This window comes from Mesoplodon densirostris, chromosome 3 (genome assembly GCF_025265405.1).
Source record: "Mesoplodon densirostris isolate mMesDen1 chromosome 3, mMesDen1 primary haplotype, whole genome shotgun sequence".
Taxonomy (NCBI): domain Eukaryota; kingdom Metazoa; phylum Chordata; class Mammalia; order Artiodactyla; family Ziphiidae; genus Mesoplodon; species Mesoplodon densirostris.
In genome coordinates this window covers 146,819,659-146,842,149 of record NC_082663.1, presented here as the reverse complement: position 1 = coordinate 146,842,149, position 22,491 = coordinate 146,819,659, and the positions used below count along the sequence as shown (strand labels likewise).

Here is a 22,491-nt window from a genome sequence, read left to right as displayed (position 1 = left end):
ATCTTCATCCAGAGAGCTGAAGGGAGCTGTGGGGAGCGGTGGGGGTACTAGGCAGGGGAGGAGCACGATAGGAAGAGTTCCCTGTTTCCAGAGGTGTTCAGACTGGGGGGAAGGGCGGGGGGGGGTGTGGTTGCCTCTGGTGCTCCAGAATGGGGGCGGGTGGGATTGAAGCCTGGGCTGGAAGGGAGCAAGATGCAGGAAGTAAAGCCGGCCCCGAGGGGTGGCTGCCAGCAATGCGTGGGACTTCCATACCCTGGAGGCTTGACCCTCAGGGTTCTGGTGACAGCAATGTGGGACCAGATTTTGAACTCTAGCCCTAGCCTGACTTCCCAGGAAGGAAAGGAAGAAGAGGACCTATATGGGATAGAGGTGAGAAGGGAGGAAGCCCAGGTTCTCCAGGGCTGGCCTTGACCCACCCTCCTCCTCAGAGCTGGGGCAGGGGGAGGAGGGGAAGTGGGCAGCCGAAGACAGTGAGGAGGATGACGATGAGGCCTGAGCTCCCGCCTGCCAGAGTGCCCAGCCCTGGGGGCCCTGGCACCTCCCTTCTACTGCTGGGACTGCCCCACCACCGTCACCTTCCTGAGAGTCCGTACTGGCCTCAGGACCTGGGGGGCTCCAGCTGGGCAGGCGCTCCTGACTCCTGTAAGTTTTTAAATAAAACTGGAAAACTTCCGTCTCATCTGGTTTCTGGAAGTGGTGGGACAGGACAGAGGACCACCTACAGCTGTCCCACTGTTGAGGTTGACAGGGGAGGTGGGACACAGGTGGGCTGTGAGGGGGAGGCCTGCCCCCTTCCGAGGTGGGAGCGCCCCAGGACTGCACTGGAGGGGCATGGGACCCAGACACAAGCACAGGCTGGCTCATCTGCCTCTTTTATTGTCCCGCCACCCCGTCCATCGCAGGCCCCCCTAAAATTACAAAACTACCCACAGCCCACCCGCAACGCGGCGTGGTTCACAGCAGCGAGAAAACCGGACACTCCCCCTCTGACAGCAGCGGCGACACCTTGGGTGCCAGCGGGGCGGGGTCTGGGTGGAGTAGAGGAGGGGGCGACTGAGCCTCAGCCCCGCCCCTCGCCTCAGGGCCCCCGCCCTCCCCACCCGCGCGCTCCCGGGCCTTACCCGCCGGCGCGTCGGGGCGCGGCTGCCCGGGCGCCGGCGCCGCGGGGGCGATGGGGCGGTGGTCCTCCAGGTGTAGGGTCATGGCGGGCCGCGAGGCCGTGGAGAAGGCGCACTGCATGCACGAGTAGCGGCCGCGCGTGTGCTCCCACACGATGCGGCTCGGGGCCGCGTGCCCTGCGGGCAGGCGGGACCCCGTCAGCCCCGGGCCCTGGGCGAGGGCGAGGACCGGGGCGAGGGCGGGTCGGACCTTTCTCCCCGCCTCCCCCTCATCTCCCAGGCGCCGGGCTGTGGAACGGCTGATCCGTTTCTCCCGGGCGTTTCCCCATGTATTTGGGGGCAGCAAACTTGATTTATCCGCGTTCCCCTCTCCCATCCTCTGAACCAACGTAGGGGGAAGGACTCGGGAACCGGGTGAGAGTTTTACACGGAAACGCCGGCGCAGATAAAGAGCAGGGGCCGTAATTTTTTAAGGCAAAATCCTGTATTTCGGGGGTGACATTTCTGGCCACCTGGGAAGGGGCTGGGCACCGCTGCCTCCCAGTATCCCCTATGCCCCTCAGGGCGCAGGAGAGAAATCCCCTCCACCCTCCCCGGTGATCACCTGCACGCACCTGAGGGCGTATCGGAGCCGCCCTGGGGTCTTCGCGGGCTGCCGCCGGCACCTGCGGTAAATGGGCGGGTCAAGGTCAGAAGTCAGAGGGAGCCCAGCCCACCCTTCAGGCGGCCCTACCCCCCACACTCACCTTGGCTCTTTTTCCAGACTGCGGCGCTGGAGGCAGGCGGCCCGGGAGCGGCGGCCAGAAAGGGGCGCGGGCGTGGGGGACTTAGGCCAAAGGGCGCGGGGTTCAAGTATGGCAGGAAGGGCCCGGTGGGGGCAGGGGCAGGGGTCGTGAACGGCTCCAGCAGCGGGAACTGTAGCCCAGGCGCCGACGGAGGGTCGGACTCCGTGGGGCGCTCGGGCGCTGGTGGCTCCTTGTCGAGGGCGGGGGGTGGCGGCGGGGCTGGGCTCTGCGCATGCTCGGCGCAAACATGCAGGTGCTTGAAGAGGGAGCGGTGCGTGCGAAAGCGCAGGAGGCAGTTCTCACACCTGGGGGCGGCACAGGGCTGGGCTGAGTCTCCTGGGGGACAAGGGAGGGGCCTATCCGTAATAACCTGAGGAACCGCCGCTCGAGGGTGGTAAGGGAGCCTGGGCCCAAACAACAGATACCCCATCTGCGGGGGAGGAATTTGCCCTAAGCGTCCCCCTACTGTGGTCCCGACACTTCCGGACCCCTACAGGTCGGAGCCCTGGGAAGATGAGGAAGGAAATCTCAATTGTGACTTAGGTGATCGCTTTTCCTCTTGGGAGGTAGAGGGCTGGGCGGAGCCGCGCCAAGTATGTCCCCCCGCCCAAACCCCTTCCGAGCCTCGCCCTCAGGGTCCCTAGAACTTGCTCTAGCGACAGTGTCTCTTCTGGGCAGGTTAAGGGCAAGGCTTGCCCTAGTTCACGCCCACTTCCTCGACCCAACCCCCTGGACTAGGAAGGGAGAAAAGCCCGGACCCCAGGTAGTGGCTGTCAAATCAGTGGTGGGGGGAGCTGCCTGGTCACCGAGCGCCAGCAGAGGTGGGGGTGGACAGGGTCTCACTTGAAGTAGCGATTGGGTTTGTAGTGCAGCCTGCCGTGTGCCACCAGTTCCTGCATGTTGGGGAAAGTCTCGGTGCAGCTCAGGGCGGAACAGCGGAAGAGCTTGCCTGGCAGGGCAGGGATGAAGGACAGAGGAGTGGAGAGGGGTGGCCAGTCGGCTCTGCCTGCCTCCCGCCCTAACCTGCCTCCCCACCACCTACCCTGGCCCTACCTTCCAGGGACTGTGTGGGTGGGCAGTGGGTACGCAGATGCTGTGCCAGGTCTCGAACGCTGGGGAAACTGAGGCAGCAGCCAGGGCTGGAGCAGGGTATCTGCTTCCCTGCAGGACGCACAGAAGCGGGGGGAGGGGGGTGTCACCGTCCCTTCTCCATCCACACTGTCTAGGGCTCTACCCCAGAGAGGCATGTATGGGGTTGCAATTACCCCATGGTCTCTTACTGGGGCCTTCACCCTCTGCCTCCAACAGAGGGTTGGGGCTGAGTTGGCCTGGCTCACAGCCTGGCATACACCTGGGGCTCATTAAGTGGTGATTCCCTCTAGATGGGCCCCAAGTCTGGAGATACTCTGTATTCTTCACTTCTATCGTTCCAGGCCTGTGATCCCCCAGAAGGCCCCATCACAGGTCACCTGGTGGTGGGCGTCGTCTGGGAGGCCGCAGGTCCTCACTGGTTCCGGAGACAGTGCTGGTCAGGCCAAGGCCGGGTCCAGGGCCAGCATGGCCACTGTCTGGGGCTGGGGAGGCACCCTGCTGGGTCCCTCCAAGCCCTCCACGTTCCCACACTGGGGGTGTGGCTGCCTGGTCAGAGCCTGGCTCCTCCCCCATGGAAGAGGAGGTGGCTACAGCAGCCACAGCTGGGGACACCTCCTTGTCGGTCTCACTGGAGCTGGGCTCTGCAGTGCCAGGCATGTCTGGGCTGGGACCCGAGGTTTCCTCCTCCTGGTGGAAGGAAGAGGTGGGGAGAACCCCTCTGGGCCCAGGGTCTGCCTGGGCCAGCCAGGGGAACTCCTCCACCCCGCCAAGACCACTGGGCATTCCTGAAGCAGCAGATGCCCCGGAGACGTCACCCAGTCAGCCCCCATCCTAAGGAGTGGCAGGGGGTGAGGGTGGATTGAGCTCCTGCCTCCTGTGTCCCCATCCTCTGGGAGGGAGCTTGGAGGTGTTCCAAATGTAGAAAGGGGTACCTTTCTAAGAATCACCTATATGAAAGAAGCATGCCTTTGACCCTAACTTGGAAAGGTGGGAGGCGCCCTACAAGGCAGGGGCGTGGCCCATAGGGAGTGGGCGGGGTAAAGGCGGGGCTCTGAACCGGGCGCGGATAGGAACATGCTGGAGGGGCCAGAAGTGGCCGAGTGGGTTGTTCGAGGACGGAGATATATCTACCAGCCGGGCTCGAGCTGTGCAGGCGAACTGGAAGTGCTGGGGCCCTGGCCGTATGAAGATCTGGGGCGGAGCCCGAGCCCTGTGGGCGTGGCCCAGTCGAAACCAGGCCCGGAAGTAGGGGGTAGGGTGCTCCCCGAGTGACAGCCAGCGGCGGGCGAGTGCCCGGATGTGGGGGCGGGGTCGGCCGGAGGCTACGTGCGCTACAGGGCCGCTCCCCGCTAGTCCCCGCTGGTTCGCCGCGTCCGCGTCCCCGGCGCCGCGCTCACCATCCTCGGCCTGGTTCTGCCTCTTGTTCCCGCGGCTCCGGCGGCTCCAGCTAAGGCTGCGGTGACTCCTTCGGTGGCCGCAGGCTCGCGCTCACGTCGGCGCCATTTTTCGCCTCCCAGCTCTCGCGAGAACGGAGGCGGGGGCCTGTGCACAGTGCTCCGCGAAGAGGCGGGGCCTGAGATCCGGGACTGTCCTGGACAGCGGAGCATGCGCCGTGGCGGATTTGCAAGCGGAGGGCAGTCATAGGGTGCAAAGAATCTGCAGGCAGAGATCTAGGATTAAAATCTTGCCGGGCCTCTGTGTTCTTCTCTGCAAAATGAGCATCTTCATCCTCTCCAGTTCCGTCACCGTACCTCGAAAGGGGATAAACAGCGGTTCTCTTTTTTGAAGAGTTCGTGTTTAGAGGGCCTCCTCTTTGGAGGGAAATTGGCAGTGGCCGTCAAAATTTTCAATGCACTTAGTTCTGACGTTGGAACGGGTCTACTGAGATAGCCAAGGGCGGGAAGCAAGCCAACTGTCCGTCCTCGGGACACCCGGAACAGGTGTAGCCTAAGGATGGAGAGGTGCGTGTTTTCAGGAGGATGGATGGAGAGCCTTGGGTATACCGGCGTAGAATGAGTCACCTATCCAACCTACGTTTCTTTTTCTTTTTTTTTTTTAATACAGTCTCACTAAGTCTCACTACATCTCAGAAAGTCACTCTAGAATTTAACACTACTGTTTTTTTGTTTGTTTTTGTTTTTATTTATTTATTTTTGGCTGTGTTGGGTCTTCGTTGCTGCGCGTCAACCTACGTTTCTTGAGTGCCTACTCTCTGCTAGGCGCTGGGGACCCAGAGATGAACAGGACAGACCAACATCCCCACTCCCAGAGTCCGCTCAAGGTTTAAAATGGGGAAACAGACAATGAATCAACACATGCAGCAAATGATCTTACGTTATATTAAGTGCTACAAAGGAAAAACAAAACAAAACAAACCCCCAGAAGGATGTGATGGTGATGGGTCAGGAAAGTTTCTCTGTGAGGTGACTTCTGAGCTGTCACCTGATGGTCAGGAAGGAGTGAGCCAATGGAAGGTCAGGAGGCCACAGCACTCTGGGAAGAATGGACAGCTGGTGCAAGTGGCCTGAGATGGGGAGGGACAAGCTTGTCTTTTTCAAGAAACAATGAGGTGATCAGCTCACTGCTGGAGCAGAGTGGAGGCAGGGAGTGGAGGTCAGAAAGTGGACATGGTGCAAGAAAGGTCATGCAGGGACCTTGTGAACCATGGAAAGAGAGGCATGTGATCTCTATTCTAACCTTGAATCTTTTTCTTTTTTTTTTTCCCTCTGTACGCGGGCCTCTCACTGCTGCGGCCTCACCCGCCGCGGAGCACAGGCTCTGGACGCGCAGGCTCAACGGCCATGGCTCACGGGCCTAGCGGCTCCGTGGCATGTGGGATCTTCCCGGACCGGGGCGCGAACCCACGTCCCCTGCATCGGCAGGCGGACTCTCAACCACTGCGCCACCAGGGAAACCCTAACCTTGAATCTTTAGCAAGGGGAGGTACACCATCTGATCGCCGGTTGTCGTTTGGAGGATGGGTCATTGTGGGGACGGTAAAGTGGATCTTTGATCTCAGATCTCTATAATACATTATTTAACCGTTCAGGAAGTATTTCTTGAGTTCTAGGCAAGTGTAGGCTTTACATACGGTGTATTTCCATCTATATATACATAAGATGTACCTATCTGCTTTTATACGCTAAGAATACCACTGGAAGGAGACGGGACGTTAACAAGTTGGTGGGGGGACAGGAATTTTCGAGTGAGGGGAAGACAGATTTTTCACACTCTTGGGCTGTTTGAATTTTTTTTTTTTTTTTTTTGGCCGCACCATGCAGCTTGTGCGTTGCGGCCAAAAAAATCCCTTGTGTCTTAGTTCCCCGACCAAGGATCGAGCCCAGGCCCACCACAGTGAAAGCACAGAGTCCCAACCACTGGACGGCCAGGGAAGTCCCATGGGCTGTTTGAATTTTTAAAAACTGTTTTCTTTTGATTATCGTTAATACAGTTAAAACTCATTAACTGTATTAAAAACTCCTTAATTAAAAAAACATCATTTTGATGCAGGGTGGAGGGGTGTGTGTGTGTGTGTGTGTGTGTGTGTGTGCGCGTGTGCGTGCAGGGGAGGTTGGTGCAATCTGGGGAAGGGTGGGGTGAGGTCCCAGAAAGGACAGGGAACCAAGAAAGGGAGAGGAGGGGCCCAACTTAAGAAATTTTGTAAAAGAGTCAACAGGATGTTGCTGAGTGGGAGGGACCAAGCTGACTCTGAGGTTTGCAGTCTGAAGATGCTATAACCTAGATGTGAGATGCTGTCTGTTAGAAGATGTCAAACCCACTCCCTTCTTCATCCCCAGTGCCTCGCCCAAACCTCACCCATCAGTCCTGCCCGGAAGGCCCCACTTCCTGCAAACAGGGTGCCTGCTGTGGCAGTGGGGCCACAGGGCTGTACCCCAAAGTGCCAGGAGCGGGGGCAGCCTGCATGATGAATTCTAGGGCAGAGAAGGGAGACAGAGGCCCTCATTCCCCTTCAGCACCAGGAAATGCCCAGCTGATGAGGTTGTGGCTCACACAGTCCTCCCCACTCTGTCCCCCAATCTAAGTCTTGCAGAGAGACACAGTGGTGACTGGGCAGTGGAGGGGCAAAAATCAGAGATGCAGAGAACCAGGGACATTCAAGGGACGGGTTAAATGCTTTTGTATAGTGATTGGCTAATAAAAGGCTGTTGAGACCCAGTTGCAAAATTGGGATTTTTTTTTCTCAGCCACGCTCAGCTTCCCAGGTAGGTGTAGATTCTACAGAAGGCTCTGCTGACCAGTCTTTCTTTGATACCTCATCTCCCATCCCCCAGGTGGGTAGGTGTCCTCTGCCTGGAGTCCTCCCATCACAGCATAGATCACTCTGTGTGGTATTTGCCATCAAGATCTGCTGACCCAGGGCTTCCCTGGTGGCGCAGTGGTTAAGAATCCGCCTGCCAATGCAGGGGACATGGGTTCCCAGCCCTGGTCGGGGAAGGTCCCACATGCCGCGGAACAACTAAGCCCGCACCACAAGTACTGCAGCCCGCACGCCTAGAACCCGTGCTCCACAACAAGAGAAGCCACCGCAACAAGAAGCCCGCGTACCGCAAGGAAGAGTAGCCCCCGCTCGCCACAACTAGGGAAAGCCCGCGCACAGCAGGGAAGACCCAACGCAGCCAAAAAATATATGTAAAAAAAAAAAAAAAAGGTCTGCTGACCCTTTTCATCCTTCTTGGCTCCTCCAGCAACGTCCACACTCTCTCTGCATCTCCCTCCCCTGCTCCAGCCCCTGTCCCTTCTCTGGCTCAGTCCTGACCCCACCCATCTGGCTCCATCTCTCCCAGACTGGCTGCTCTTTGTGGGGCTGAGCACAGAGCGGTTGTTCATTTGGAAAGCCAGTATCCTTAGGCTCAGACCTAAGGTTTCAGCTGCACCTGCAGGGAGGTCTGAAAGGCTCAGACTCCGGCACTGGTTTGGAGACAGCTGCGGGGACCAAGAGACAGCTGGAGGGGACTGGTAGCTAGGCTGACCCCCTCTTCACCATGACAATAAGTGCAGAAGGCCAGGGCCCTCGAATGTCAGAACTGGTCCTGACGCCAGGTGAGTGAGGGCTAAGAAAACATAGACATGGGGTGGGGGTCAGGGTTCAGGGGTGATTCAGGGTGAATTATGGGGGGCCATGTGGGACCTGCCTCCTTTGTCAGGGTCCAGTAGGGTCCCAGTTTGTTTGGGGGTGGTGCAGAGTCAAAGCTGACAGGACCCACTGGAACATTTGCTGCAGGAAAGCTGGCATGCAGCTTCTGGAAGCTAGCAAGTGAGACCAACTCAAGCTTTGTGAGGGGCAGAAGCATATCTGAGTTCAAGACTTGGCTCTGTGCAATCTTGGGTGAGTGACTAAACCTCTCTGAGCCTCCATTTTTCCATCTGTAAAGTGGGATATTCACTGCTACCACCCCACAGGGTTGTGAGAAGGTGGTCCTTGTTGGGGCTCAGTAAGTTAACTCATGTTTTCACTCGGCAAACATTTATTGCCCCAGTGGTTAGAAAAGGAGGGAAGTCAAGCTTGTCAAGGTCCCCCCGACTGTGCCCGGCACTTTGCCTGCAGGACACAACTCACTGCCTACTCACAAGGCAGCTGGGAGGTAGGTTCTGCTGTTAGCCCTGTTTGACACAGGAGGAAACAGGTGTGCCTTGGAGGAAGCCAGGGCCCGGGGGTGGCTTAAGTGGTGACCCCTAGACCCAGGACCTGGCCTAGGCTGGGCTGGAGGCCACAGGACTGGACCTTCTGGCCAGTGCAGCCAAGGGAAATGAGACCCGCATTGCAGGGCCTGGCTCCTGGCAGGATCCAGGCAGGCAGGTGGGATGGCAGGATCCCAGGCCCCTGTCCCGTTCAGATCTTCTCCACGTAGTTTCCTGGGAAAAGGCCCTCCTGGCCATGCAGCCGGCCTTTCCACCAGCCTGAGGCATCTGTGGGAGAGAAGAGAGCGTGAGGCTGAGCTCAGCCCGCTCCGGAGAAAGCCTTTCATGCTGGCTCTGTGTCTGTCTTTCTGTCTTACTCGTCTGCACTGGCCTGGCATAAGGCAGAAGCTGAAAAGAGAAGACAGAAGGGCAATTCCCCAGCGGTCCAGTGGTTAGGACTCTGCGCTCTCACTGCCGAGGGCCCGGTTTTGATCCCTGGTCTGGGAACTAACGTCCCACGAGCCGAGCGGTGCGGCAAAGAAAAGAAAAAACATGTCTTTTAGGGGACTTCCAAAAAAAAAGAGAAGACAGAAGGAAGGGAGGAAGCAACGCGTGGGTTTTCCTTGCCACTGGCTCACACTCTTGACATTTTCTAGACCATTCACTTGTGCTAGTCCCTCATCCATCTCCTCCTATAGGTCCCTCCCCATAATCCCCTTGGTGGAACAAGGAATGACCCCTAAGGGTTCCCCTACCCACCTGCAGAGGGTGCTGTTGAGTCCCAGGCTCCTCTAGGGGCAACCCAGGGGCAAGGTAGGAGGTCTGGAGGCCTGGGCCATCCAGACATGGCCCATTTCCTACTCACAAGTAGGTTCTGCTATTAGTCCTAGTGCTTGACAGGTGAGAAGAATGAGGCTGGGGTACGGGGTGCGATACAAGTGAGGCCAGGCTCCCAGGGTGGCTTAGGAGGTGACCTCCAGACCCTGGCTCCTCCCATTTCTGCCCTGGCACACACACCTTCCATGAGGATCTCGATGACCTCGTTCACGTTAAAGCTCAGCTCATCCACATCTTGGCCCACGTACTGGTACAGTGCCCGGCACCTTGGGCCATGTGTCCGTGGCTGGGGCTTAGGTCGGCCCACACCGGGCACAGGTCTCTGCCCTATGCTGCGCTTCCTCTGCATGCTGTGGGCACATGGAGGCACTCGTCATAGCCCCAGACACTCCCCCACCTCCTGGGGCTGCCCTCCCACACCACCTACCCAGCCATGCCCTGGTCAGGCACATTGAGGAATTCCGTGTTGTGCTCCGAGGGGGGCCGTGCCCGTGGGCGTCTGCTGGCCCCCAAGGCTGAGGAAGGAGGGCCCTGTGGCGGCTTCTGGGAGCCCTGTCTGGATGTGAACTCCAGGGGTAGGGGGCCCCCTCTGGCAGAGGGAGGCACCCCATTGCGATCCAGGACTGCAATGAGATGGGGGCATTTGTCAGGGTGATGCTAGGAGGATTTGGGGGGACTTGGCTCCAAGTTCCCTGTCTGAGGGAAGAGGCAGCTACTCTTAACCAAGTATGGTAAGGAATGACCTGGAGGGAGAGACCCTGGGGCTAGGAGGCCCTAGAGGGAGACTCTGAAGGGGTAAGATTTTCCCCTACCCTCTTCTGTAGGAGGGTTTTTGTGGGTGGGTCTTGGAGGATGAATAAGAGCTCAAGTGGAGTAGGAATTTGGGAGACAGGCAGAGCAAACAGCCCAAGCAAAGGCCTGGAGGTAAGAACAAATTTGGTAAGTTGGCAAAATAAGATGTAGCTTGCATGACAGGAGTGTAAGGTGGGAGGAGAGAGGAGGTCAGTGGTTAGCTGGGTTCGGATTCTGAAGGGCTTTGAATACCAAACTAAGCTTTGGCTTTATTCTTTGGGAGATGGGGAGCTATGGAGAGTTCTGGACAGAAAAGAAGAGCATGGTCAACTCTGCTTGTTAGATCCTGTCGACAAGAGGTCTGGCTTAGGCCTTGGAGCCCACAAGAGGCAAGGAAGACACTTAGTGGGGGGTGTTTCTTCACCTCTAGGGGGCCCGGGAGCTGCCCGGGTAGGGGCCTGGGCCGACCTTCTGGGTTTTCCCTGGGCCATTCCTTTCCGTGTAGGCTCTGAAAGGGAAAGGGGAAAAGATGTAGGGATTTGAGTGGTGACTAGACAAGGTTCTTGGCCCCGCCCACAAGTCCAATCCACTCTGTGGCTCCGCCCCGGTCCCCGCCCCCCCGGCTCACTGGCTCTCCCATCAGGTGGGAGCCCCTTAGTTACTGGAAAACTGGTTCCGCCCAATAATTGGCTCCGCCCCTCCGGGAACCTATCTCTTATTGGCTCCTGGGCCCGCCCACTCCAAGGCTCTCCCCATTCATAGCCGGCTCAAGGGTGGACTCCCTGGCCTCGCCCCTTCCATGTTTCTCGCCCACTCATTGGTCACCTCGCGAGCCCTGCCCTCTTCACGGCCGCGTTCTCTCTTTAGGTCTCTCAAGTCCCGCCCCTCCATGGCCCTCACCACTGGCTCCGCCCCCACAGCCTTGATTGGTCCCTATGGCTGGTCCCGCCCCTAGGGGCGTAGACTCACTGGAGCTTTTGGGCAGTCCGTCACCCACGCCGACCGAGAGGGTCCGGCCGCTAGCCTTGAGCATCGCCACGTCGCCGGAGCCACGGGAGAAAGTGACGCTGCGGGTGCCACCTCCGCCCCAGCCCTCCTTCTTCACCCGGAACTGTAGTCTGTGAGGAGAGGAGGAAGCTGTGGGGGTCCCCACCTCCCCCCAAGAGGGGGTCACCTCCCCATCCCATCCTTGCCGGACCCGGGCTGGGGTGGGAGGGGGCGAAGCACGGGCTTATTTCGGCCGGTCCGTAAGGCGGAGGAGGAAGCACTGTGCCCAGCCCGAGGATGGTGCAGGAGGTGAGGGTCGTACGTGTCGCTGAAGGTGAGCGGCAGGGGCCTCCGCACCGCCTCCTCGAAGCGCTTGCACAGGAGGCTGACGAACTCGGTCTTGAAGACGCTCTCCAGGAAGCTGTCGGCCGCGTCTTCTTGGAGGATGAAGAAGTCGTCCTGCCTCGTGCTGGGGGAGGGGCGGGAGGAAAGGCAGGTGAGAGTGACAGGTGAGGCTGGCAGAAGGACTGACATTTGAGATGCGACAGGGGAGGGTCAGGGGTCAGGTAAGGGGCAAGTGAGGGGTTACACAGGTGGGGGGAAACGGGAGAGGTGGCAAGGAGCTGGAAAAGGTGGTAACGGTCAGGTGAGGGGACAGGTGCTGTTGGCAAATAAGGATCATGAATGCGAGGGCAGGTGAAGGTGACAGGTAGGACCAAGTGAAGGTTGCAGGTACAGCAGCAGGTAAGATGTTCAGGGTGACAGATGGGGTAACAAGTAAAAGGGCAGCTGAGAATGAAGGGGGCTGGCGGGGGTGCCTGTGGGAGCCCCACCTGAGGGAAACTCCCCGTAAGGCTTGGATCTCCAGCTTCTTCTTCAGGACCTCACGCACCTGGCCCTTCTCAGGTCCCTTCTTCACCTTCTCCCGCCCGATCACATACACACACTTGGGCGTCAGGATCAAGTCCCTCTTGATGGCCTATGAGGATGCAAAACCAGAGAGACTGGTGGCAGGAGCCCCGGGTGTCGGCAGCCTGGCCCCAGGGGATCAACCCCAGGCAGAGAGGTAGCGCTGGCAGGTCAGGTGAGGGTCCCTCCATGTGAAGCTACATGAGTGGTTACTTTATGTAAGAAACAGGAGGTTAAGTAAGGGTATATTGGCTAGAAAGGGGTTTCTGCGCAGTGAACAGGTACAGGGTAAGTGAAGGTATGCCTGCTGGACATGGGTGCCCAGGACCGATGAGAGTTTACCTGTGCACAGGTGTATTTGAGCCAGGTGAAGGTGTGTCTAACTGAGAGGTCTGTCTAGACTGGGTGAGAATGTACCTAATGGATAGATAGGTCCAGGATAAGTGAAGGTGAATCTGTGGTCAGGGCTTCTGAACAAGGTGAGTGTGTAATTATGGACAGATGTGTCTGGCCAGGTGAAGATGTGTCTGATGGACAGGTGTGTCTGGGCTACACGAGGGCATATTTGATGGACAGCTGTACCTACATTAGTTGAGCCTATACCTGTGGGCAGGTGTGTCTGGGCCAGGGGAGGGTGTACCTCTGGTGGGAGGTGGCCAGGCTGGGGTCCGGGTCCCAGATGTGGCCGCCTGCTAGTGCCTCACCTTGAAGCGGCGGTCGTACTTGTTGACCGAGTCAGCAAAGTCCACTCGCTCCCTCTTGCCCAGGAACTGACGCAGCTCCGGCCGCTCCTCCAGCCCCAGGTAATCCCCAACGAAGTTCCTATTGATGCTGTTCCGTCTCCGCTCCTTCTTGTTCAGCAGGATGTTGGAAGCTGTGGCGACACAGGGTGGGGGGGCAGAGGTCACAGCCTGGCTCCTCCAGGCCCCTCTGTCCTCAGCCTCCCACCTGCAGCCTCTCACCTTCCTCCCGCATCTCCTCGTACTTCCGGACTGCCACGTGGCGCCGCCAGGCCTTCTGGATGGTGCGGGCAAAGCCATCGAACTTGCGCTCTCGCATCTCCTCCAGAAGGAAGAGCTGGACAAGAAGGAGGGCCGGTGGGTCCTGGCATCTCCCCGGGGAACACAGTCTCCAGTTTCCCCTGAGCCCACCCCACCCACGTGCTCTTGCTGACAGGCACCCGCACACATGCTCTTACACTGTGGGCAAAAAATTTTGTCTTTCTCCAAATGACTGGACCCAGGGCCCCAATACGGGGCACAATCTTCTGCATTAAATTATAACTGCAGGTTTCTCTTGCTGGGTTCAAATCCCAGCTCTGCCACTTACTAGCTGTGTGGTCTTACCGGAAATGGTGTAACATCATGGTTTCTCATGCTAATTAAGCTATGGCATGTCATCCATGTGAGGTACACTTCAGTTTCAGAGATGTTAGAAATGCAAACCAGTGTGTATCTTGGAAAACCAGCAAAGTACTGCAGATGTGAAAATCTGATGGATAGGACTGGGATGTGACCGGCTACCACATGGTTGTGCAGTATACAACCTGCACACCCATCCGTGGCAGCCCTGGAAAGGAAGCTTTCATAGAAAGCAAAGAAAAGGCTTTTGAATTTTAAGAGTCTCCACCCACAGGGGACTTAGAGAATAAACTATATTAGAGCAAGTCATCTGGAATAATAACCAGTGACTATATCAGGGAAAGGAACCTACTGGATATGAAAATATTACAAATCTACAGTAGTAAAAACAATGGGGTGCTGGTCAAAGAATAGAACAACCAGTTGGACCAGGATGGATGATGGGGAAATGTCATAATTCAAATGGAAATTTAGTGACAGAAGGGACAGCATTGTCAACCAGTGAAAATGGGAAAAGTACTGAAAATAAAGTCGGGCTTTATTTAGAAAAATAATTGACATTTCACCCAGAGGGGTTTCTCAAATACACAAATATCACATCACTGCTGAAAGCATGGCTGCCACTTTGCTGACCAAGGTGGCTGATGTCTCCCAGAAGCCCCAGGCTTCCCTGCCAGGACTAAAAGAATTCTCACTTTAAAAATATATACCTTGAAGGACTTTTAAAGCTGTGGGTGTTTAATAACTGTTCATAAAAAGTGGGGAGTTCTCACCAGGAAAAAAAAAACATCACAGGTTCACAGGTTGCAGGGAGTTGACTGGCATTTACATCTTTTGATTCTCAGACCAATACTCTGTGGGTCCATGGGTATGTGTGCAAAGCACGTTCAAGTAATGTCTTGTATAGGGTGTCTGGAGGGCACGTAAATGCATTCTGTGGTTTGCCGAGGGAAGGACAGTTATGAGTAAAGGGAGACCACCATGCAGAACTGGGGGTGGGCCAATCAACCAGGCCAGGTGTCCTCCAACCTTGTGATTTCTGCCCAGTGAAGAGGATGTGTTTTCCGTTTGGGAAATGAATCTTCCCGTCTCCAGAGTTTTAAAGGCATCTCCTTTATGCTGGGAAAGGCAGGGGTGGGTGTGCCCCAAATCTGAGCTTGGCCCTGGTGTACTCGGTTGAATAGCATTCTCCCAAAACTCCTATCCACTCGGTGGGAACTTATGATTGTGACCTCATCTGGAAAGAGGGTCTTTGCAGATGTAATCAAGTTAACATGAGGTTATACTGGAGTAGGGTGAGCCCTAAATCCAGTCTGACTGGTGTCCTTATAAGAAGAGGGAAATTTGGACCCAGACACACAGAGGAGAAGGCCATGTGATGCCAGAGGCAGAGACTATACACTAAGGATGTAGAGGTGATACATCTACACACCAAGGAATGCCAAGGATTGCTGGCAATCACCAGAAGTTAGGGAAAGGCGAAAAAGGATCCTTTCCTGGAAACTTCAGAGGGAGCATGGCCCTGCTCTTGATTTTGGATTTCTAGCCTCCAGAAATGTGAGAAATTAAATTTCTGTTGTGTTAAGCCATCCATGTACTTTGTTATAGTAGCCCTGGGAAACTAATACACCTGGGATGATGGGCCAAGAAGGCCGATAGGTGTGTAACACATTCAAGGTATTTTGAGTTCACGTTTAGAAGAAACAAAACCCAAATCTAACATAAGTGCATTTTTAGTTGAGAAAGGCTCCAACTCCATTAAGTAATTTAATTCTTTGATCAATTTTTGATCTAGCACAGTTAACTTGTTTCCGTTTTACTAAAATTATTCTCATCAGGATCAGGTTTTTTCCTGTGCAAATTTTCAGTCTTTTTCCTTATAAAACTTTCCCAGCAAGCTTTTACCTTTGTGAATTTCATTATTTCCAGCTGATTCACCTTCTGCATCTCAAAATGTGCAGACTTCAATTTTGGTCAAAATTTGATTTTACCTTCTATCGTCTTAGGCAGCGCTAGCTTTATTTTGTCTGTTTCCTTTCAGTGTCAATTTTTATCTTTTCCTTTCAGAGTCAGATATTGCAATGTGCCAGTAACCAGCAAGCTGGATTCTCTTTCTCTCTCTTTCCCTCCCATTTTCCTTTTTTTTCCCTTCTGCTCCCTGTTTCCTTTCTTTCTTATCTATTACCACTTAAATTCTTCCAGGTGCAGTTTTAGCCTTGGACAATTTTGGTTTGTGCTAAGTTTCTACTGCTAACAATATCTACTTTGTATGCTTTGATTCTAGACTGTTTTTATTTCTTGGAGCAAATTGCCTCCATAGGGAAAAGCTCTAGGAGGTAGATGCAGACACATTTGGGGGATGAAGAATCTGGACCTCCCAAGATAGATTATTTTTGTAGCTATGAAATCTCTAGAGGCTCCACCCAACTGTGTTATGTTTTTGCTTTGATGAGAGAATAGTTACTTGTAAGTTACAGTAACATCAAGGGAATCATGCAGACAATCTCCTGGTTGTCTTCATAAAGTCCCTGAGATGCTATAGAGCAGGTGCCATGATTATGCAGGTGATGGGCACCCAGCTGGGCCTGGCCCACGTCCCCAGCATACCCTTCCCTGGTGCTACAGCTTGTCCTGGGCTGAGGAACCTAAGATTCCCTTTGGAGTCTGGTGAACCAGTACAGCTCACTGAGATGACCATTTCCCTGTCTGCTTTCCAATCCTTGCACTGAAGCAGGGGGCCAGATGGGCCCTTAGGGGATTCCTAGCCTTGGTTTTTTGTTATTCTTGTCATTGTTGCTTTTTTAAAAACTTCCCCCACAGCTTTATTGAGCTATAACTGACATATAACACCATGTAAGTTTAAAGTGTACATGAATTAATTTGATGCACATATATGTTGCAAAATGATTAGCTAACCCTCTGTCCTGTCACATAATTACCATGTCTTTCTTGTGGTGAGAACATTGAAGATCTACTCTCTTAGCAAATTTCAGGTATATAATACAGTACTGTCAACCATAATCACTGCACTGTACATTAGATCCCCAGAACTTCTTTGTCGTTGCTGCTTTGTTTGTTTGCTTTTGCCCCTGGAAGCAGAGGTCGCATAATGTCAGTGGTGCTTCTAGCCTTTTCATAAAAGGCTAAGAGCTGGGAATTCCCTGACGGTCCAGTAGTTAAAATAACATATCCATCTCACGCATATATATGGGCTAAGAGCTGATGACACCGCACTGAAGGGATTATTCCTATATTGGAGGATGTGGAATGAGGTTTGTCTTGGAAATATCAGGGCCCGAATAGGTCAGGCCTTGGAATAAGAAAATTGCCACTTTGACCTGAATCTCAGGCCTGGGGACTCAAATGTGTTCACGAATGAAGGAATGAAAGAAGAAAAGAGGAGAAAGAAAACAAGATAGGAAGAAGGAGGGCAAAGGGAAAAATGAAGATGGTAGACAGAAAAAAGGGATGGAGGAAAGAAGAAAGGAAGGGTCGAAAAGACATTCTGAATTCCCTGGCAGCCCAGTGAATGGTTAGGACTCCAGGCTTTCACTGCTGAGGGCCCGGGTTCAATCCTTAGTTGGGGAACTAAGATCCTGCAAGCTGTATGGAACGGCCAAAAAAAGAAAGAAAAAGACATTCTGGATAAGCTGTGAGTTCTTATCTCCTCCAAGGGGATGTCACCACAGGTGGCCATGTGTTTCTTCACCTGCTTCCTGGCCCCCATGGACCGTTCAGCTAATTTAGTATTTTTTTGAGCACCTACTACATGCTAGGCACCATGCCTCGGACTTTCTGTTTTGTCTAATCCTCGCCCTGATCCTGCGGTGTGGCTATGACTCTCCCCACTTTCCAGATGGAGAAACTGAGGCTTGGAGGGGAGAGGAAGCGTGCCCACAGTTGCACAGTGGCCTCAAGAGCAGGACCATGCAGGTGGTGCTGGTGTCTGTCTGTCTCTCACACACACTTACGGACTCAGGGTTCTTGACGAAGACCTTGGTGCTCCCCATCTGGTACTGGTCTGGCTCCATGTTGACCGCCCGCAGCAAGTGCTGGACCCCCTGACGCTCGTCCCCACGCCAGTGTGGCCACGTCTCAGGGGTCAGAATAGCATACCTGGAGGGGGAGGGCAGGGGAGGGTTTGAGCAGCTAGCAGGGCGGCTGGGTGTTGGGGCCAGGGTGTGTGTGGTGGAGGGCGCCTCACCTCTGCAGGAACTTGGCAAACTGGCGGCGGTAGGCGAAACCTGCCCGGCGCACCCTGATGTTCTCCTTTAGGCCCAGATATTCCACCTGGTGCTTGACCCTGGAGGGAGGGCAGCCTGAGTCCCCTGGTGGTCCTGGGAGTTGGGGGTGTGTCTGGATTCGTGCTGGAGGCAGTTTAGGGGGTGAGTTCTGAGGTCTAGGGAGGGAGGTTCACTGCTGGCCACAGGGGCCTGCTTGAGAGTTAGTTTTGTGCATTGGGGGGGCCTCGGTTCTGGGGGATCTGTGTTTGTTCGGGGGTCAGTTTCAGTTTCAGGGGGTGGCACGTGGGGTTTGGGGAATGAGAGGGACTGTGTTAGTCCCTGGGGCATCCTACATACAGTCTGGGGTCCTCCCTTGGGGTCTTGATCAGTGTAGGTATAACCCTGGGGCCCTGAGGGGTTTTGCGCTGGTCCTAGGGGTCGGCTTGGGTGAGCCCTTTGATGGGTCCCACGACCCTGAGGGGGTTGTGGAGGGAGGGTCAGCTGGTGTGGACTGGCCCAGACGGGGCCGGGGGGGTCACCTGTTCTCCTCCCAGTCACGGGGCCTCTTGGTCTCGTTGGGCTTGATGCAGCGGAGGTAGTGGGGGGTGCACTTCTTCAGCGTGGATACCAGGTCGTTGGCTTGTTTCTAAGGGAGCGGGGAGAAAGTGGGGGTGGGGAGCACAGATGCGACCCTCTGGCCCCTCTCTCTTCCCACCCTGAATACAAGAGACAGGACACACTGGCTGGGTGTGTGGCACCTGACGGACCACGGGCTCAGGTGTCCCTGGTCCATTCCATATGTGACTCTGTCAGCACATATCACATGGGGTTAATATGGTGCGTCTACCTGACCCTCAAACTGCAAACCAGGAGCTCACATGTCTGCCATATTCACCACTTAGCCTGGCACATAATAAGTGCTCAGTGAACTTTTTTTAAAAATTAATTTATTTATTTTTGGCTGCGTTGGGTCTTCGTTGCTGCATGCGGGCTTGCTCTAGTTTTGGCGAGCGGGGGCTACTCTTCGTTGCGGTGCGTGGGCTCCTCCTTGTGGTGGCTTCTCTTGTTGAATGTTTGTTGATGGAGTAACTGAGCATACGGGAGCATGTTGCCCAGAAATTTCTGCTTGTCGTTTGGGGCACAGTACTTTGGAAGCAGAGAATCACGTGTGTGTGTCTGAGAGGCTAGGGTTGTGCATTTTAGTCTCTCAGGGGAGACTAGAAAGGAAATCATTCCAGGTGGGAGGATCGGGGGAGCGGCAGGAGAGACCCCGGTGTGGATCACAGCTCTGCTGTGTGATCTGGGTCAGTGACTGCACCTCTCTGAGCCTTGGCCTGCCATCTGCCAGATGGGACTAGTCCCACATCTGTAAAGTGTCTTGTGTTTGCTGCCAGCACTGATAAGTGCCCCATATATGGTTATTGAAATATTATTAGGATGGGACACCCATGTTCATAGCAGCACTATTCACAATAGCCAAAAGATGAAAACAACCCAAGTGTCCATCAATGGAGGAATGGATAAGAAAAAACGGTATATCCGTAAATGGAGTATTATTCAGCCTTAAAAAGGAAGGAAATTCTGACACATGCTTGAACCTTGAAGATACGCTCAGTGAAATAAACCAGTTACAAAAGGATAAATGCTGTCTGATTCCATTTATAGGAGGTCCCTAGAAGGGTCAGATCCATAGAGACAGGAACTAGATGGTGGGGGCCAGGGGCTGGGGGAGAGGATGGGGAGTGAGTGTTTCATGGGGACGGAGTTTCAGTTTGGGAAGATGAGAAAGTTCTGGAGATGGATGGTGAGGATGGTGGCACGAATGCAAATGTACTTAATGCTGCTGAGACGTATACTTAAAAATGGTTAAAATGTTAAATTTTATGTATATTTTACCACAATGAAGAAAAAAGTGACATGACCAAAACCAAAAAAAACAAAAAACAAAAAACATTAGGATGATGGTTCACTTCTGGATTTAGGGAGTTAGGAGGACATTAAGGAAGCTGGTCCAAGCTCCTTAACCCCAGAGCTGGAAGAAGACCCTGATGAACAGGGTGCCAGAGGGAGGGGCAGAGGCCCTGGGATGGGGGAGGGATTGACGTTGGAATGAGGGAAATGGACCCATCCCTCCCCATGCCCACCTTGATCTTGGAGCCGGCTGTACTGGGGCGGCCCTTCTTTTCTACATCCAGCTTCTCGGGAAACAGCATCCGGAGGAAGGCCCTGGGTAGGGATAGAGGGGAGGTCGGAGGTGCAGCTGGAACTTGGGTGCCCTCCCAGAGGTGGGCTGACTAGGTGCCTGGGACCCAGAGGACATGCTGTACAGTATGGTTCTTCCTTAATGCTAGGGGGTATGATGGTGAGAATCAGAAAGTTTGTTTTGTCTTTTTGGTTCCTTGATTTATTTGTACTGTTACTTTTTCCTCCATGACCATGTATGACTTGGGTAGCAAGTAAAATAGAACAAAGTTAAGCTAAGTGACGCAGCATCTCGGGCAACGGGGGCAGGTCCCCTGGGAGGAGCCTCTTACAGGCACAGGCTTGCACGTGTGTGCAAAGAAATATGGACAAGGATCTTGTTGCTGTAGCTCTGTTTGTGATAGCCATAGATGGGCACAACCATCAATGGGGGATCAGTTAAATTCACTCTGGTGAAACCGAGCAGGACCCTGTGGGGCCTTCCCGGAGACAGAATCCCCTGCCATGGCCCCTGCCTCTTGTTTGTAGAAAAGTTTTAGCCTCCCAGGCCTTCTCTGAGTTCCAAAGAGCAAATTTAATCAGGAAAGTGAGAAAATGTAGAAACAAAGGAAAGCAGCCAAGCAAGACAAAATAATAATAGTTCAGCCATAAAACAAAGTTAAGGACTTTTAGTTCCTCCTCAAGGGCCATAGATAATATCCTGAGCCATATCCTTGAGTTGTTTTGCAGATATTAAAACCCCCATCAGGTAGAAGAAGCTAACTATATGTTGACCACCAGTGCATAGACCCCAGATTAGCTGGAACCAGAAGGTTGATGATGGAGATTCCAGAAACATCACTCTGTTACCTCACCATCAGCCAATCAGAAAATTGTGCATGAACTGATGACACACCCTGTGACCCTCATGCTGTCTTTAAAGACCCTTCCATGAAAGCTATCAGGGAGTTTGGGTCTTTTGAGTATGAGCTGCCTATTCTCCTTGCTTGGCCCTACAATAAACGCTGTACTTTCCTTCACCACCACGCAGTGTCAGGGGGTTGGCTTTGCTGCGCATTGAGCGAGGGGCCCGAGTTTGGTTTGGTAACATTGTTACATTCACAGCTTCTTCCTCCTTCTCAGTGAGATCTTCCCTAACCACCATAACCCAGAAGAAGTGGACTGCTTAATAGATGCAGAGTATGTGTTTAGGGTGATGAAATGTTTCTGAACCTAATAGTGGTGATTGTTATACAACATTGTGAATGTACTTAATACTTAATGCCACTGAGCTGTATACTTTAAAATGGGTAGAAAGGTAAATTTTATATTTTGTGTATTTTATCACAATTAAAAGAAAGAAAAAAAATGAATGATGCCCTCCTGACTGTCTACCCCTTACCAACTTAGTTTTTCTTCACACTTGTCCCAGTGGTTCTCACACCTCAGTGGGCACCAGAATCACCAGGAAAGCTTGTTGAAACACAGATAGCTGGGCCTCGCCCCTGGAGGTTCTCATTCACAGGTCTGGACTGGGGGCCAATAATTTCTAACAATAATTTCTGGTGGTGCTGAGGGTGCTGGTCCAGGGACCCCACTTTGTGAACCACAGCTCTAACTCTGTGTTTTACAATATGGCAGCCATGGGTCACACGTGGTTCCTGAAGCCCTTATAACGGGGCCTGTCCAAATTGAGATATGCTGTGAGTGTTAAAACACACACTGGATTTCAAAGAGTATGCAGTATGGAAAAAGAGAATGTAAGTATTTCATCGATAATTTTTTAGTACTGATTACATATTAAAATGCTACTTTGGGTAGCTAAAGAAAACATTTAAAAAAATTCACCTGTTTTACTTGTTCACCTTTTTACTTTCTTAAAAAAATTCTTTCACCATTTAATATTCCACAGACAATTAGTTCTATGGTAAATCTTTTACTACAATTCTGTTTTTTAAAAAGAACAAACCCTAGACGAAATCTGACCAGCAGATGTGTTTTGTTATGTACACATAGCTTTCTTTTTGTGTGTGTGTATGTGTGGTAAAATACACAAAACAACATACAATTTACCATTTAAATCATTTAAAAATGTACTATTCACTGGTATTAGGTACATTTACATTGTTGTGCAACACCTTTTTACTTTTTAAGTGTGCTTACCAGAAAGTTTAAAACTACACGGGTGGCAGGAATGGGGATTGACTGCAATTTGGCATGAAGGATCTTTTGGGGTGATGCACGTGTTCCAAACTGGATTGTGGTGATGGTTGTACAACTCTGAACATTTACTAAAAACCATTTCTTAAAATGGATGCATTTAATGGTATGTAACTTATACCTGAATCAGGCCATTTAAAAATAACTATGTGTGTGGCTTCAGTTCTATTGGATGTGGAATAATATTGGACAGCATTGCTCTAAATCAATGGTTCCCAAACTCTAATGTACACATGACTCCTGGGGTCTTGCTAAAATGCAGATTCTGATTCAATCCATCTGAGGTGGAGCCTGAGACTCTATGTTTGTAATCAGCTCAGAGGATGCTGACATTACTGGTCTAGTA

General features: G+C 53.4%; 2 protein-coding genes across 2 annotated transcripts in view; both read right to left on the bottom strand.

The window, feature by feature from the left end:
- Positions 1-864: 864 nt before the first annotated feature.
- Positions 865-4,505, bottom strand: ZNF414 (zinc finger protein 414). The gene is made up of 8 exons (XM_060092306.1): positions 4,393-4,505; positions 3,373-3,682; positions 2,957-3,064; positions 2,747-2,852; positions 1,865-2,208; positions 1,733-1,783; positions 1,122-1,295; positions 865-1,028 (listed from the first exon to the last, which is right to left on the bottom strand). The coding sequence occupies exons 1-8, from the start codon at positions 4,393-4,395 to the stop codon at positions 955-957; spliced, it is 1,170 nt and encodes a 389-aa protein (XP_059948289.1). The 5' UTR covers positions 4,396-4,505; the 3' UTR covers positions 865-954.
- A 4,330-nt stretch (positions 4,506-8,835) lies between these two features.
- Positions 8,836-22,491, bottom strand: part of MYO1F (myosin IF) — a 30,522-nt gene continuing 16,866 nt past the window's right edge. The window contains exons 16-28 of the mRNA XM_060092305.1: positions 19,889-19,970; positions 18,284-18,390; positions 17,726-17,824; positions 17,493-17,637; positions 13,123-13,237; positions 12,865-13,034; positions 12,085-12,230; positions 11,574-11,720; positions 11,234-11,382; positions 10,689-10,772; positions 9,900-10,095; positions 9,653-9,822; positions 8,836-8,923 (exon numbers count right to left, since the gene is read on the bottom strand). Coding sequence (XP_059948288.1) covers positions 8,847-8,923; positions 9,653-9,822; positions 9,900-10,095; positions 10,689-10,772; positions 11,234-11,382; positions 11,574-11,720; positions 12,085-12,230; positions 12,865-13,034; positions 13,123-13,237; positions 17,493-17,637; positions 17,726-17,824; positions 18,284-18,390; positions 19,889-19,970 — 1,687 coding nt within the window. The 3' untranslated portion in view covers positions 8,836-8,846. The remainder of the gene's footprint in view (positions 8,924-9,652; positions 9,823-9,899; positions 10,096-10,688; positions 10,773-11,233; positions 11,383-11,573; positions 11,721-12,084; positions 12,231-12,864; positions 13,035-13,122; positions 13,238-17,492; positions 17,638-17,725; positions 17,825-18,283; positions 18,391-19,888; positions 19,971-22,491) is intronic.

Excerpts from the sequence above, each read along its gene's own strand:
- ZNF414 (XM_060092306.1), bottom strand. Across the intron at positions 1,784-1,864 it reads AGTCTGGAAAAAGAGCCAAG|GTGCCGGCGGCAGCCCGCGA; the intron begins GTGAGTGTGGGG and ends CATTTACCGCAG. Across the intron at positions 1,029-1,121 it reads GCGCCCCGACGCGCCGGCGG|ACCCCGCCCCGCTGGCACCC; the intron begins GTAAGGCCCGGG and ends TACTCCACCCAG.